The 16,356-nt window shown below is 35.2% G+C and overlaps 1 protein-coding gene across 10 annotated transcripts in view; it reads left to right on the forward strand.

Moving 5' to 3' along the window:
- Dlg2 (discs large MAGUK scaffold protein 2) overlaps positions 1-16,356 on the forward strand; it is a 2,025,432-nt gene that overhangs the window by 730,141 nt on the left and 1,278,935 nt on the right. For 2 of the 10 annotated variants that reach the window (XM_074081683.1, XM_074081685.1), the window contains exon 1: positions 5,519-5,865. The exons of the other annotated variants lie outside the window; for them this stretch is intronic. In XM_074081683.1, the coding sequence (XP_073937784.1) occupies positions 5,824-5,865 (42 nt within the window). In that variant the 5' untranslated portion in view covers positions 5,519-5,823. Of the gene's footprint in view, positions 1-5,518; positions 5,866-16,356 lie in introns of those variants that run through there. 10 annotated transcript variants of the gene reach the window in all.

Genomic DNA, 16,356 nt, shown 5'->3' on the forward strand with positions numbered 1-16,356 from the left:
TTAAGATAAGAAATAAGACATTAAAGACACTCCATTTTATCTCTACATCTCTGGGTATTTATAAAGCATTCTTTTCTGCCTCCAAGGATACTTTAGTGGAAAATTCTGAACACTCTGAAATTCTTTGTAATCTGTAAATTAGTTATTACTATTATCTCAGTAAAATGTTAAGGAAAATGCCAGAAATCCCAATGATAGTAAATCAATTCAGGGGATGTAAGAGAATCACACTTCCTAAGAATCCCCTTTAAACCTGATTTGAAATCCTATTGAAATACTGGGTGGTCTACAAACCCCTGCAGAGAATCTTCAGGGTATTTGGAAGTTAGTCAAAGAAGCGATAACATCATATTCGCTTTCTGTTTCCCTCTATCATTTCGGTCTTTTTTGATACTAAAAATTACCAGTGATTAAATTTACTCTGTTCCAGTAGTAGGGCAAGTGGTATGCACCCTTATTTATTTTAGTCTTTAGAATATCCCTGTGAAGTAAGTTTCTGATCTTTATTTTACAGAGGAATTTTCTGTGGCAGAGAGTAGTTATGTAACTTTCCCAAGGTCACACAGGTGACAAGTGGCAGAATATGAATTTAAACCTAGTTTTGTTTTTGTAGCCCCAAGAGACAGAAGAGCTTCCAAGAGAAAAAGGAATTTAAGGTGTTAATATGGTTCTTTATCCAAATGTCTTCTATCCCAGAGTGTTGAGCCTCCATTCTAGAATTATCTCATTTGTACAAGGAATCACCCTCTCTTTATTTTCTGTACTTCTCTCTAAAGTCAATTCCTCTACCTGTCCTTTGAAGTCTCTATCTTCTTATTTTTGTGGAAGCTTTATCTATTAGTTTTCCTCTCTCCTTTGGAGAGAGATTATCAAACCTTTGCTTATGTGAAAATCAATTGGAGGGCTTATTAGTGCAGATTCTTGAGTAACATACCAAGAGTTTCTGATTCAGTAGATCTGTAGTATGACTTGACAATTTGCTTCCCTCCCTCCTTTCCTTCCTTCCTTCCCTCCCTCCTTCCTTCCTTCCTTTTTTGTGGTGTTGTTAGGGATTAAACCTAAGGCCTCCTGATTGGTAGGCAAGAACCTTACCACTGTACTACATCCCTGACCCAGAATTTGCATTTTTAATAAATTCTCAACTTATGCTGATGCTGCTAGCCCAACCACACTTTGAGAACCATCACTCTAGACTGAAGAGCAGGGATTGGCAAGCAACATGGTAAGACATGTTTTTACATTTTTAAGTGGTTGAAAAAAATCACAATAACAATAATAATATTTACTGACATGAACCTTATATGGAATTTAAATGTTTTTTAATAATGTCTTATTAGAATACACTATGTATACATTACAAAGATATTTACATAGGCTGTTTCCTTGTAACAACTTCAGAGTTGTGATAGAAGTCATATGTTTTGCAAGTCTAAAATATTTATTTACTGACCCTTTATAGAACCAGCTTGCTTACTCCTGCTCTCAGGCAGTAATTCTCATTCCTAACTGCACATTGGAATATTGATGCCTGGGTTCTACCCCCAAAGAATATGAATTAATTGGTTTGGAGTGTAACCTGTAGATCATTAACATTTAAACATATTTAATCTTTCCTATCTAAACACAAGAAAAAAAAAAAAACAAGCATACCTTACAAAATTACTCTATCTACCTATAAGTAGTCCAATCTCATTTTAACATAAGGAAAATGGTGTCCATTAATATAAATTACTTGTTTGTATTAATAGAGATTGTTATTATTATATTTTTAACAAATTATAGTTGCATATTACCTTAATATTTTCAATTTTTTAGAAAATCTAGGTTACATTTCAAAGAGTATTGCATGCTCATTGTTAATAATATAAACCAAATAAATGCAGATGTTAGGTCTACACTCCATTGGTAAGATAAAAATTGACTAGAGTCAAATTTACTTGATAGCTACTTTTTCATTTCAGAACCAAATAAAGTAATTGGTTTTATTTAGAGGGTCATGTTCTAAGAAAAGTATACTATATATACACACTAGAATTATACATATAAAAAGGTGACATCCACATATGAGAGATATTCAGAACTAAGACCAACTAAGGAATGTGTAGGTTGCTATTCCAATCCTGTCACAATCACCTGCTGACCTATGTCACTGAGTACAATAATAGACAAGTCCCTTTACAGGTCCTAATATTTCCTTCCGCCCTGTGACTTTGTCGCATATACTAAGAGGGAATAACTGAATAACTAGTTCCTTGTGAATGATTCTCCTGTAGCAAGGAAGGGTATAAAATGAAGAATCAAAGGTAATGTGCTTCTCTTTCTAAACCAAATCCAAATCCTTAATAAGCAACACTGTTAAAATTGTATACACATACTTTTTTAGCTACAGTTACATATAAATTTGTACACATATAATAGATTGATAATATACTGGCTCCTTAGCAATCTTACTTTTGCATGTAACTTCTTTCTACATAAGAGTATGTACATATGCATTATGTTTTCTAAGAAGATGTATTATGTAATATAATCTTAAAAAATAATTCCTACTCTACTTTAGATACTTATACATATGCAATACACATGCACATATATACATGAATGAATTATTTAAAGTTGAGTAACTATATGAAAGGGAATGTAACTTTTAAATTATTTAAATAGATGATTCTAAATTTTGTAATATTTCTCGCCAGGTTATGTATCCTCTTTACTGCTTAATGTATCAATTAAAAATTCTTTTCTAATTTTTATGTTTTTTCTTAAATATTAGGTTGAGCATTTTTAATGTGTTTAATAGTCTATTTTGTTTTATAGTTTTTTGTGAATTGCTACTCCATATTCTTTACCTATTTTTTTTATTTAGTGCTTTTTTTTTAGGTATTTATGATAGTTCTTTGTATTTTAAAGAGATTTCCCATTGAATCTGATGCAAATATTTTCCCAACTTGTCATTTGTAATTGCATTTAATTTACCGAGAATTATACAAAATCGAATCTGTTTTCTTCTAGGATGTTTATAATTTCAATTTTTATTCTTAAATCACTGGTCCCCTAGACTTGATTTTGATAACAGGATTCATCTTTACTTTTCTCAAGGGCAATGGCATGATGAGGTAAATAGCATTCCATTTACAAATGGTAAAAGAAAGGATCTAACATGGAAGTGATTTTCCAGGACTACTCACTTGCAATATTGGGGCCTACATTTATCCTGCTGTCTCAAAACATATGTTATGTTGCTTCTGCAACAGCAAATACCCTGCCTTGTTGTACTCTTTGCCTAAAAACAGGGAATACTTTTTAGTCATTGCATTTAGTGCCTCATTTCAGGCATCTATAAAATAAGAATAGTAATTCAGCTATCTTAGTACACTTAAGAGAATTAGACAGTAAATACACAGGTAGAGCCTATGTCTGTACTGGGATTTTTCTGGGACACAAAAATACATGTTGGGATATACATACATTAAAGCTGTATCTGAAACCCTCTTAGAAGTCTTCCTTAATTGCCCAAATGGGAAACAAGTACTTTTTCACCTTCCTTTTTAAAAAAATTTAGGATTCATTGACAGTATAAGGGAGGTTAATGTGAGAATTCCATATATGCATAGTGTATTTTGAACATGTAACTTCATTTTTGTTGAATTCTTACCTGTGAGCTGCTCTGAGATTTGTAGCATTTTCCATCTCTTCTTCATGTTCTTCCTCTCATGGGGCATCTTAATACTCTAGAGACTATTAAATAACAATAAAGATATATCAAGTTCCTTTTTCTCACAACTCCTAATGGCAAAAATATACATTTACCAGTACTTATTCACAGGTTGAAAAAATTGTTTCATAAAAATCCTGAGACCCTAATAGAGAAAGACATTTAAAAATCTTTCTATGTTTCCCATGGCATCAACTTGCTATGTTTGGGTTCATTTATTGGGAAGAGCTGCAAGAAATGTAACCTGCTGTGACCTCAGGAAAGGGACCTGTTATTAACTGAAATGCTTGGTTCTCCATTTAAAGCCATTAGTAAAAGTTGTGGAGTGATGAGAGCTGGGCATCCATGTCGATTTTTTTAGTGTCCTGGAAGTCACTGGTTATGTTGCAAGTGCTTACAGTTTATAATTACCTACTTTCCTATGACAGACGGAACTGGGAATCAGATTAAGTGGCTGCTTTCTCTTACGTTGCTAAGAATCTCTAGCTTAAGATAAGACTGCCTTTTTCTTCCTAAAAAAAGGCACAAACAATGACAGCCCAAAATAGCTATTTAGTCAGAACTGACGACACTTTCTGAATGCTTGTCATTAAGAGAGAAGTAGAAAATCCTGCTCTTCTTTAATTTCTCTCCCTGAAATTCCAGACTTCCTCCAGAAGCTGCCTCACCTCACTGCCCAGGAGAAATGCCCAGCCACTCTGATGGTGCTTCAGCACCACTGCAGGCTCCAAAGGGGAGGAGGCTTATGCAAACATATTAAAGAAAAATCCTAAAAGTCACTGCAGCCTTTTCTAGTGAGTTATGCTGATCTTCTCTGTTGCTGTAAGCTGATGGGGAATGTAGTGGTGAAGACATAGCCACTATTTTTCCTCCCACTATTTTTGCTGCAGTAAGAACTGTTCATTTCTGCTTGCATTTTGTCAGATAGCTTTAGAATTCTAGCTGAGCATTAGGACTTCCTAAGGCTGGAAATAAGAGTTTAGAACCCTAAATTGTACTTTGTCCTCTTGACCAAGCAAAATTGAGTTCATTTGCAACATCCGATGTCTGACAGGAGAGACAACACACAGTAGGATATGATGATTTTCTTTTAATTAAGGGTTTTTTTTTCCTCTTTATGGATTCATAGAGACAGAAGCTTTTATTTTTCTCTCATGCTCCCTCCCTTCGAGAGGCAGCTGAGCATTTTACATTCAGCAGCAGTAGCTGCTGATCTGAGGTTATGTTATCCCCTGGAATCTCTGTCTTCATTCCAATCCCATCCGCTATTATGGATTGTCATTTTACCAATAAAGCATAGTTTTGGAAAATTGGATGCATTGTTTTATTAGAGAGCCCAGTTACTTTAGATATCCCTAGAAAATACAACTGGTATTATAAGGCAGGGAAGTAAGAGCAGGTAGTTCTTCTGAGCCCTGTAACTGCAGCGTACCTCAGGAAAAGCCAGGTCACATTTTTGGGGACTTTAGGAGACAGTGATCCTTTGGTCCTGCTCCATTCCACATGGAGAAGCAGAAGAATGAGACATGCTTGCAGCAATTTGTAGTATTTGCCAAACAGGGTGCTGCATCAGAATAGCCTGGAATATAGTGCAGAGCTCCTGTTAAACCTCCAAAGGGAAAAAGGGTTTCCTTTGCATTTACAGTCTGCCCAATGCAATCCCATTGTAAAGTATCTTATAGGATAACACCGGGGCTCTCCAGAAATATAAGTAACTCATTGGTTAAATTTCAATTCTTCACCTTTCCCCCCCTCCTTCCTGGGTGAGCTCATTCCCCCCCTCCTTTTTTTTTTTTTTTTAATCCAGTGATTTAAAATGCTAGAAGGAAAAGCAACTGAGGTCTTAACTTTCAGATGCTGAATTCTCAGCTAATTGAAATTACTGGGCACAATGCTATATATAGCCAATGAAGAGATTTTGAGCTCTCACTCAGTGCCTTCAAGACATGTCGTTTTGTAGTCAGAGAAAACAGAGATCAATGCATTTTCAAACTGACAGAGGGAACGGATGCTCCTTAGTAGCACATGCCCAGCCCAGGATCGTGTGTGCGGGGCTTGCGCTGTGCTGAGAAGCTGAATACCGGTCCATATGCTCCTTATTTACTGCAATGTTCTTTGCATGTTACTGTGCACTCCGGACTAACGTGAAGGTAAGAGGAGGCGAGACGGCAACTGGGCACAATATACATGTTAAACCAGCTGCAGAAAATGTCTACCTTGTGTAGCTCCAGGACTTTTCGGATTGCCGGCTGAGCAGGCTGATTATTACAGGTGGTTGCAAAGGCTTTGTTTTATTGTTGCCGTGCAGCCTCGCTGGGGGAGCATGTTGGACCGCTGCTGTGAAGTGACCTTCAGGTTTAACTGTTTGTAATTCAGGTTCAAGCTCACACTTGGGGGGTAGTGAGGGGGGAGGAAAGATGAAAATTATTTAGGTAGGCCAGAACCAAGAAATCAAGAGGAGGTAAAAAGCTTTAGAGCATGTTTTAAATTCAGATTTAGTCTTTCTTTCAAAAAGTGCTGTAGGCTGCCTGTGTTCGTGCAGCTTAATTGTTTATGAGCCCGGGTTTTAAATCTGGTGCCTGTAATGCTATCTGCGGGATACCTGAACAGCCTGTACGTGTAAACAAATGATTGTCATTGGGAATTGGTGGTATTAATCGTCCAGACCCTCAGCTCTCGGTGGGCTGGTGCCTTCTGCTGCGTGGGCGCTGCTGCCTGGTACTGTCACCCCACTGACATTCACTTGCTGTAGCTAAAGAGCCTCTGAAGTTGAGCCTAAGTTTAAGAGATTTACCCCGTGTCATGAAGGAGGGCGTCATTGGAAAGGTTTTCTGACACTATGTTCATTCAGTACTGAGCCAGATAGACCAGCTGTGGAATTCCAGTTGCATAATTTAAGTGAATTACATCCTCGGTTAACATTTTGAGCTTGTATTTCTTATTGAAGAAAGTCAAAAAGGAAAGTGATTGTCTTTGAGTCAAAAAAATTTTTAAGAGGCTGTTAAGACTTCATACCTAAAACAGGAATCTTAAAAAAAGAAAAGGAAAAAAAAAAACCATGCATGTAAAGTGTTTCTCCTTTTCATTTTGTTGGGAAAGTGCTTTAATGTGTCTGGGTACTAAAGTTTCATTTTCTGTGTTTACAAGTTTTATTAAAGAACTCCTTGCTGCTCGCTCTTGTGTAAACCTTTTTGTTTTCCATCTGAATTTCAAACAGGTAATATTTATGTTCTGATGGCCAATTCTTTACTACTGTAGCCTGGAGACATTCCGTGGATCATGCTGCAGTTCTATAGAATTTTCTTTTTTATACTTTAAAAATTAACTTTAGTAATCAGTTTTCTTCCATGCATAGGGATGGAGATAGAAAACAACATGAAAAGAAATATTTTCAAACATTAAGAATATGGCCCAATATTAACTTGCTTCTCCCCATCACCATCTCCTATTTCAAATTTTGGGCATAATATTCATTGTTTTGTGAGCTAAGTGAATTGCTAGTTTTCCCTCCTCATCTTCTTTTTACAGGAGAAAAGTGCTGTCTTTAGAAGAAGCACCATAAGAATTTATCTTAAGAAATAGCATTTTTGATATTTCATTGTTACATTTCAGAAATGTAAGAAAATCTAGTCCAGAGTCTCTCTGATATGGGCTTTGGGAAATTCCTTTCTATTCATAACTCCCAGCAGTTGTCTTTATAGGTTTAACTTTAAATTCATCTCACTTAAACTCATAAGCAAATGAATGAAAAGAATTTTACCAACAATATCTTCCTAAATTTGAATGACTTTTGGATAATAAAATCTCAGTACTTTTCCTAACCTATATTGAGCTACAGATACTTCTGATACAATGATCAGTAGTAACTGAGACGAAATGCTTTGCCATATGCAACATGCATAACCTAGCTCACATATAAGTAGATTGACTTCAGTTTTAAATATGCTTATACATGTTTGATAACTAGCTCTTGCACTTTCTTGCATTATATACGTGTATATGTTCCTATATATATGTGTATATATGTATATATATAATTTTTTGCAGTACTGGAGTTTGAACTCAGACCCTTTCACTTTGCTAAGCAAGCACCACACCACTTGAATCCTGCCTCTAGTGCTCATAATTTATAATTTGATTTGTGATTATCCTTTCCTTCTAAGGTAATAAGGATTATAAAGGAGTGTACAGTTATCTGTAGTCTGATATTGGTGCAACAAAGTCTCACCTAGTATTTTAGTTTTGTTTTATTTTTATACTTTAAAGTTTTTGACTTTACTTCTGTTGTACCCAGAGCAACTTATTTGCTTCCTCTGATAAGTCTGTAGTGATGTGAAGTCTGTCGTGCTTGCCATGATTTGAGATGGCTATTGTTATGTGACCCAAAACTTGAAGGTAGTTAAGAATGAAAGGATAAAAACAATTATTGTCTATTTTATTTTCTACAAAGAATAGACAACTAATGTAACAATCTTTTATTCTAGAATAATTGTTTTGTTAATTGGACCTTTATAAAAGGACCAAAAGAATTTTTTTTTGAGAATGGTGTGTTTAAATAATTTAAAATGTTTTTATGTAATAAATCAAGACATTAATTCTGAACCACGAGTATATATGTACACACACACACACACACATGCATACACAAACATGCACATACATACATTCATACACACACATGCCCCCATAGATATCAGAGTGTGACTCTGAGATCACCATTTATTCAGTCATCTACTAAAATCTTTTAAATGACAACTGTGGTTTGTACACTGTGCTAAAGTCTTGCATATTAAGAATAATAGAAAATAATCTTTGCTTTCAGGAAGCTTCCAGTCTAGAATAAGACATAGACAATTAAGCATTATAGGATCTTTTGTGGACTTCTAAAGAAACAAATGAACAGACAAAAACATAAGTTAGTTTTACCTGGACTGGTGAAGAGAAATTTCAGGGTGAGGTTACCTCTGAACTGAATCTTGACAGTTAATGGAAATGGTCTAAGGAGTCTGGAGTAAGGAAGGCATGCTGGGTGGAGGGGGAGACAAAAACATGGAGCTAAGAAAAGGAACACTTTAAAGAATTGCAGGTAGTTTAGAGGATGGGGTCTTGCAAGTCTAAGCAGTGAACTCATATATTGGAGAAGTTGTCACCATCTAATTCTGAAAATTGTGTTACTTTGCCACATATTTTCTGGAATGAGGAATTCCATAGAAGGAAAAGTAAAGAAAACTTCTAATCAAGGGTATTATTTATGCTCTGGGTTTTCTTGATAGCTTTAAGTTGTTTGAGTGATAAAGACTCATATCATATTGGCTTGGGTTTTCTTTTAACTTTTTATAGAAACTGATTAGAACAATTTTCTGAATAATTTTATGTGCCTCATCTTGCTATTTCCTCCTTTCTTTGCTACTACAAATGTATTTATATGCACACCAATACATCCACAATCCCTGAATCATGAATGGCAACATCACATATGAGAAAAGTAAACCACAAGGAGGAAATGACCAGTTACTTTGTTCCTCCTGTGACTGAGGCAGATCTAAGACAAGGCTTGGGTCTCTCGAGCCTTGACTTACTGCTCTTTCCAGTAGATCCTGTTGCCCATTCCATATATTTAAGAATCCTGCTCCTTTCCTTGAGACTATACAAGAAACTTTTAGAAAAACAGTATAACCAAATGATTCTAAAACACAGGTTTTGTGGGTTCCAAGAAAAACTGTATTTTGTTTTTTTTTTTTTTCTCATTGATTGTGTAGTTTGAGAACATTTCTTAACCTACCTGAAGTTCAGTTTTTCAATTGTAAAACAGGGATAATAATCACCAAGCAACTGTGTGATAAAAGGCATGTAAACACTGTAACATGTTTATAGAATATAGTAAGAATTCAATGAATTAAATCACAATTGATAAATTAGAAGCCAACAAAAAATAATGACTTCAGAATTTCTTTCATTAGAAAATTCTAGGAATTGAGCTCAATTAAAAAAAACCTTAATTAATGAGAAATGTGCTTAGTAGTGATTTCCTTCTTCCCACCACATCACAGTTACATATGCACATACACTAACATGTAAGTGCTATAGAAGTTGGAATTTTAGTATTTTTCTTTTTGTTCATTTTTATATTATCAGTGCAAAGACCAATCTAAGCATGAAGCAGGTACTCAACAAACGTGCTCAATTAATATATTAACTGAATCCCAGAATTTTGTATTCACTTAACATCTTTATAAATTACTTGTCTTAATTCTTTTCATTTTTTTGGAGAAAAAAAAAGAAAAAAACCCCATATACTTTGCAGTCTTAGGAGCTTGAGTTTGAACACTGAGTTGGGTAATTGCAAACCACTTGCTCGTAGTTACTTACTATTTTGGATCTGTTGTAAGGCTAGGTTGAAGGGAATCAATAATTCACACTAAAACAACTTATTGAATTCCTGAACACTCCAGAATTCAGACATTCATCATACTTATTTCCACCAGGTTCATTCAGGAAAGTTGTTCTTTTCCAAACACCCTTCCTTTTTCTGCTTCTGGGCATTTGCTAGAATTGTTTCCTGCAATAAGATCCCTGCTCTGCTTGGCCATGCTTGTCTAAACTCTATCTTGCCTTTAAGAATGTAAAAAATAGCTATCTTCCAAAAAGTAGAACCCAGGATATACTCACTCCCTTGCTTCTCCCCTACTTTGATTTATTTAATACAATTTGTCCATCACTCATGGCATCAAATCTTACGTTTCCCTATGCTGTCACCTACATTATGATCTTACATTACTTGTTAATTTTGCTTATATTTAGATACTCCCCCCCCCAACTAGATTTTAAGCATCTTGGAAAAAGGAACTATATGTCATTTTCTTAATTTTTTTTCTTAAAGATTGTTCAGGAATTAAACAAGCTGATCAAAAAGAAAACTTTCAGAAACTCTCTTTCTGCTGCTGACACCTACTCTTTGCTACATCCTATGATGCATCACACATATTGATGCCTTGAATACACACATAATTTCTTGTAGGCAGGGTTTGTAGGAACATGAATCAGAATGTGTGGATAGTTTGTGCAATACCTATGGCTCATGACAAATCAGAGGTGGTTCCTGTCAGGATTCCAACTGAATAATAATCTCTTTCAGGATGCCAATGATGTATGAATCCCTTAGTAGATCTCCAAGTGATTGTGAGCCTACAGGGGGCTTACAACACCTAAGTCTACTCAATGTGTTAGATTTATAATTTATAATGAAGGTCTTTAACTCCAAAATGATAACTTTAAAAGTGAGCTAATTAATAAATACCAAATAGTATACTGAACAATAATAATAATAGCTACCATCTGCTTTAGTGTGAGCCAAGAATTACATCCAAACTTTCCACAGTCTCTCAAAATGCTTCCCACTGACCTAACATGTAAGCATTATTGTCATTATTATTTTGTAAAAGACTGAAGTTTATTGATATTATTGTTGTTTATAGATAACTGAAGTTTAGGGTACAAAATAACTTGCCTAATGTTACAACTATTAAATGTCAGTGAAATCAACTTTTAAGCCAGGTCTCCTCTACTTTTAATGTTTTTAACAACTTCCTTAAAAGCATAATATGTAGATAGTTGGACTATAACAGTTACTGTGTCCAAGGCACCTCAAAGATTTTATTAAAAAATAAGGTAAGAAGTTGAATAAACAATAAAATTGTATGTTTTACTTGCTATTCCTTTTATAGATTTCTTTCTAATAAATGATGGGTACAGTCAGGCCCGAGACATTCCTTTATATTCCATTCATTTATTCACCAAATGTTTAGTGAACATCATTATGGTTCAGGCACTGGAATAGGTGTTGTTAGTAAAGGGTGAAATAAAACACAATAATCTCTTCTGTCACAGAATTGATAGTTTACTTCATTTATGTAAAATGCATAGTATGTAGTAGTAAGTGCTAAGAACAAAAAAAAGGAAGGAGAATGGAAGTGTGTATAGGGAAGGGGTTGGGTTATATTTTCAGATAAGGTGGTTAGTGGATAGAAAGGGAATGACCATGTAGGAAAAGGTAACAAATAAATGCAAGCAAAAAGGCCCTGAGGTGGGACTTTGTCTCTGGCATATTAAGGAACATCTAAGAAGGTACTGTGGCTACAAAGAGAAAGGTCAAGAGGAGGTCAAAGTGTGCTCACTATTAGGTCATGCTTCTCTCAGTAAATGGGAAACCAGAAGTTTCAGATAGAAGAATCACATCATTTGACCAATGTTTAAACTGAATAACTCTGTGTGAAAAACAGGCTGCTGTGTGAAAAACAAATTTTAAGGGGGTGAGAGTGGAACAGAGAGGCCAGTTACAAGTTTCCACAGTCATCCAGGGGAGAGATGTTGATAGCTTGGACCAGTACAATTGTCCATTCTGTATATAATTGTCATTTGGAGAATTGATGTTCTTCTTTGCCCTCGCCTGTACTGATACTGAGTTCTCCTCAGACGTGGAGTGCTAGTTCTCAGTGCCTTTGAGTATTTATTAGAGGGAAATGTTAGTTATCATTATTCTTTTACTACTTTTAAATCCTCTGAATGTTTTTGAAGGGTGGATTACCCAAAACTTGAGTCATACATGTAGATTCAAGGCTTCATTTTCTTTTTGACCTCAGATCTTCTAATCTTCAGGGAACGCCTTCATAGCTCTTATAGTAATCTACTCTAACCTACTTGACAGCAGGAACCATGTCTTTTGTGTATTTGTATCTCCATTACTTTGCACATGGCAAGTGATGAATAAACACTTGCTAGCTGGGTGACAATGAATGAATGTTAGCCACTCAAACTGCAGGACACATTTTATAGAGTGGCTCTTTTGACTGGGTATGGTATAAAATAAAAATAAATACACAATAAGGAAAACAGATGCTGCATTCAATGAATTTATTCTCTCTAATAGAAAATTAATGCCTCTGTGATGACAGTATTTTTTTCAGAATCTGTAGAAACACATTCTGGGACTCTGGAAATGACACCAGGTAACTCTTATTATATAAAACAGGTTTGGGAAATACTGTTTTATGGTCTATGTCTGGGATTAAAGCAGCAAGTCAACAAATTCATTGAGAGAAAATTAATAATTCCCTCAGTAATGTATAGATTCAAAGTCTTTCAAATTTTGGACTACAGTACAAAGTTAGAAATAAATTTAAAATAACAACTTAACATGAGTTCAAAGAAAAGCAACACTTAACCTTTCTCAAAAGTTATGCATGGTGAAATTGCCTGTTCTAGTTTTAACTTTTTAAGATTTGTTTCTTTGTTTATAATGTTAGCCAAAATTAACCAGAAATAGTTTAATTAGAAACTATTCCAGGAATTGGGGGAGGAAGGATAAAGAAGAATGGTGGAGGGAGTATATGCAAGTATGATATATTTTAAGAACTTTTGTAAATGTCACATTGTACCCCCAGGATAACAATAATAAAAAAGAAAAATAGTAGAGGAAATACAATTCATATTGACCCCTTTAAAACAGATTTCTTCATTTACCTTTCTTAATGAGTTTGATGAGAGCAAAATGGGTTATAACTCACAATTGGAAAGACACTATCACATGTTCCCTGTCTTAAGAAGCACACAACCTCAATTAGAAGTATGAAAATGAGGAGATGATGAATTACAACAGTGAGCCAACACCAAGCAGGATATTTGAAAGTCCAGAATGAACACATGGTAGTTGACCAGGTAGCCTGGTCCATTTAGTGATTAGCGTATTTATCTGGGACTCCATGGTGAGGTGTGTACTCTCCTGGCACTTGCTCTTGCGGTTTAGACTGTCCAGCTCTGTGACTCAGCACACATAATAGCAGTGGCTAGTGCTTGATGAGTATTCATGATGCACTGGGTGCTGTGTATCTTCACAATAACCCGAAGAAAAGGTTTTTGTTGTGAAACCATTTTCACCTGGGAGGGACTGAGCTACAGAGATATAGCACATTGTTCAGGACCTCATATCAAACAACTGGTGGTACCAGGAGAAACGCCAGGCACAGTTACTAATAGGACAGGCTACGCCTGGAGGGACTCTTCTGTTGCTCTTGGCTGTGCTCTGGGGTATGGCATGTGGTAGTATATGGTCTGGAACCTGACTTCCTCTCCAAAGGCACTGTGTTTGATCCCTTCAGTTTTGATGATGTATTGGGCTCTCTACTGGCTTATGAGTTTTAGCATCTGAACAGGTGTCAGTTTCTGTTGATTTGGGTGTGTGATAATTTCTTCCATTAACCAGGGCCTGGAAGAATTTCCGTGGGTCTGATAACATATATCTCTTCCTGGGTCTGGGGCGATTAAAGGTACTTACACTTACCAGTTGAAGTATGAGCACCCTTTGAAAGAGGCCTGTTTTCTAAAGCCTACACTTAGAATAGTAAAAAAGGTAACAACACTCCCCAGGATAAACTGATATTGTGTTGTGACTTGAAGAATCTGCCTCTTGAGACCTAAAAAAGGAAAGGTGAATGGTAAAGCAAAAGACTTTTGGCCTTGAAAGAATCTAGTCCAAGTATTTCTCAAAGTTAGGCTAGATCTCCTCTTTCTGTTTAGACTTTAACACTTTTTAATAATGAGAAGAATTAAATACAAACTGAGGGAATGTCTTCTTTAAAATGAAAGTGAGGTGAACAGTAGGGGAAATATTTTGAGTCTGCTTTTATTTGTTATTTTTTAACTTTAAAAATTTATTTATTCCACTTTTTTATTGGTGTATATTAATTGTACAATATAAAGGGTTTCCGTGTATGCATATGTAATGTATTTTGATTGTTTTCACTTCCTTTATTTGTTATTTATTTTTATGGCTTTATTTAGATTTAGATATTGTTTAAAACAATGTATAAGCTTATTATTTATTTTTAAAATATTTACCTAGATTTACTTTTTTTCAAGCATGTACCTAGACTGAAAGAGGAAACTGAGATAAATGCAATATGCATTGAACCTGCAAAGAAGAAAGATTTCTGAAACCAGATCTCTGAATCTTACAGTAATAAAAAAAGAACCTTTTGTATTTGTGTTTATGTTTAGTTGCTTAATGAATAAGCTATAGTCCTTCAGACTCATTATGAAAAGAAAACTAAAGAAACAGTTTTAAATGGGTCAGTATACATATTTCTCATCTATTTTTAGACTATAAAAGAATATATGCTTATTTAGAGATTATATAAAGTACCAAAAGTGACAAAAATTATATTTCCTAATAACTTTGTTATTCATATAGCAAGGTTCTTTTCATTTTCCCCATATATATTTGTGACTATATAAATGTATTTTGAATCAAAATATATTTGTAACTTTTGTTCTTACTCATAACATATCATAAGAACATCCTTATGTTGTTAATAATTATTCATAAGCATTTTTTGAAATGACTGAAAAATACGAAAGCTTTTCCTTTTCCTTTTTGAAAAGTAAATAAATATAGGTAGGCAGGACTGAGAGCATTGTTTTTCTCAGACCATTACATTTCAGCAGAAGATAGAAAGCTTTCAAGTGTAACCTTGGAATAGCTTTGAAATGAGATGCAGTTTGGAAAAAATATATAGTGAGTCTGAGTTTCCAAAGGATCATTACCACTGTACTTTAAACAGGGAAAAATGTATGCTTACCGCAACTGTTTCTCTAACTAGCCCCCTAACATTGTCTCTACATCAATCCCAGATAAATAATATACTTTAAGGTTTTTAAAGATTTTTAGTAGAATCCAGTCAGACAATCTCCTTATTATTATCATCATTGTCCTAGGCATCTAGAGTGGAAACAATGAAATCTTTTCACTCTTTAGCCCCCATGGAAATCTACTCAATCCATAAATTCCGTAGTCTACCTCTGTTGTGATTCTTAGTTATTTTTTTGTCTGGTCTCTCTACCTCTCCTTTCCTTAATGAAGGCTCTCATTATCTCTCACTCTGTTGCCACAGGATTGGCTTCCCTCTTCTTCTACTGTTTCCTCTGCAAATTTATGCTTCTCATAGTAGCACCACACTTATTTTTCTGAAGGTCAGGTGAGGCCATCCATTTCCCTCTCATGGACTTTCTGTACTTCCTACTGCCATAAAATTCTTCATTCTCATGGATGGCCTCAATCACCATTCCCTCCTGGTATTTCTATGTCACACACAGCCAGAGTCCTCTCCAGCCATGCTTTCTCCCAGCTCTAGCTGGGACCTGTGAAGAGAAAGGGACATGTGACAGAAGACCTGGGTTTGAAGTCCACTGTCTCCATTTATGAAGAAGTCGATGACACTTCTAGATAATCAATTCGTTTTTCTGATGTTACTTTCTAGAAATTATGATAGAGATGATCATGATAAACATCTGCCTCATGTGAGTATGGCTGTAGAGAGAGAAAGCCTGAAGGAAGGCAATGAAATGCCACCTGAAGTAATGAAGGTTAGCTTTTAACTAGGCAGTTATTGTGGTGTGGACTTGCTGTGTACTTGCAAGTTCCATAATGGCATACTTTTAATCCCAAAACCTTGGGCTAAGACTTTGTAAAATTCTGAGATAGTGACGAAAACAATGTTTAGTCATAAAGTTGAGGACATGAGAGAAATCACTCTCAATATCTGCAGTTATATATATATCTTGTAACCAAAACCTCTACTGATGTAGTA

The sequence above is a fragment of the Castor canadensis genome, chromosome 1 (genome assembly GCF_047511655.1).
Source record: "Castor canadensis chromosome 1, mCasCan1.hap1v2, whole genome shotgun sequence".
NCBI lineage: Eukaryota > Metazoa > Chordata > Mammalia > Rodentia > Castoridae > Castor > Castor canadensis.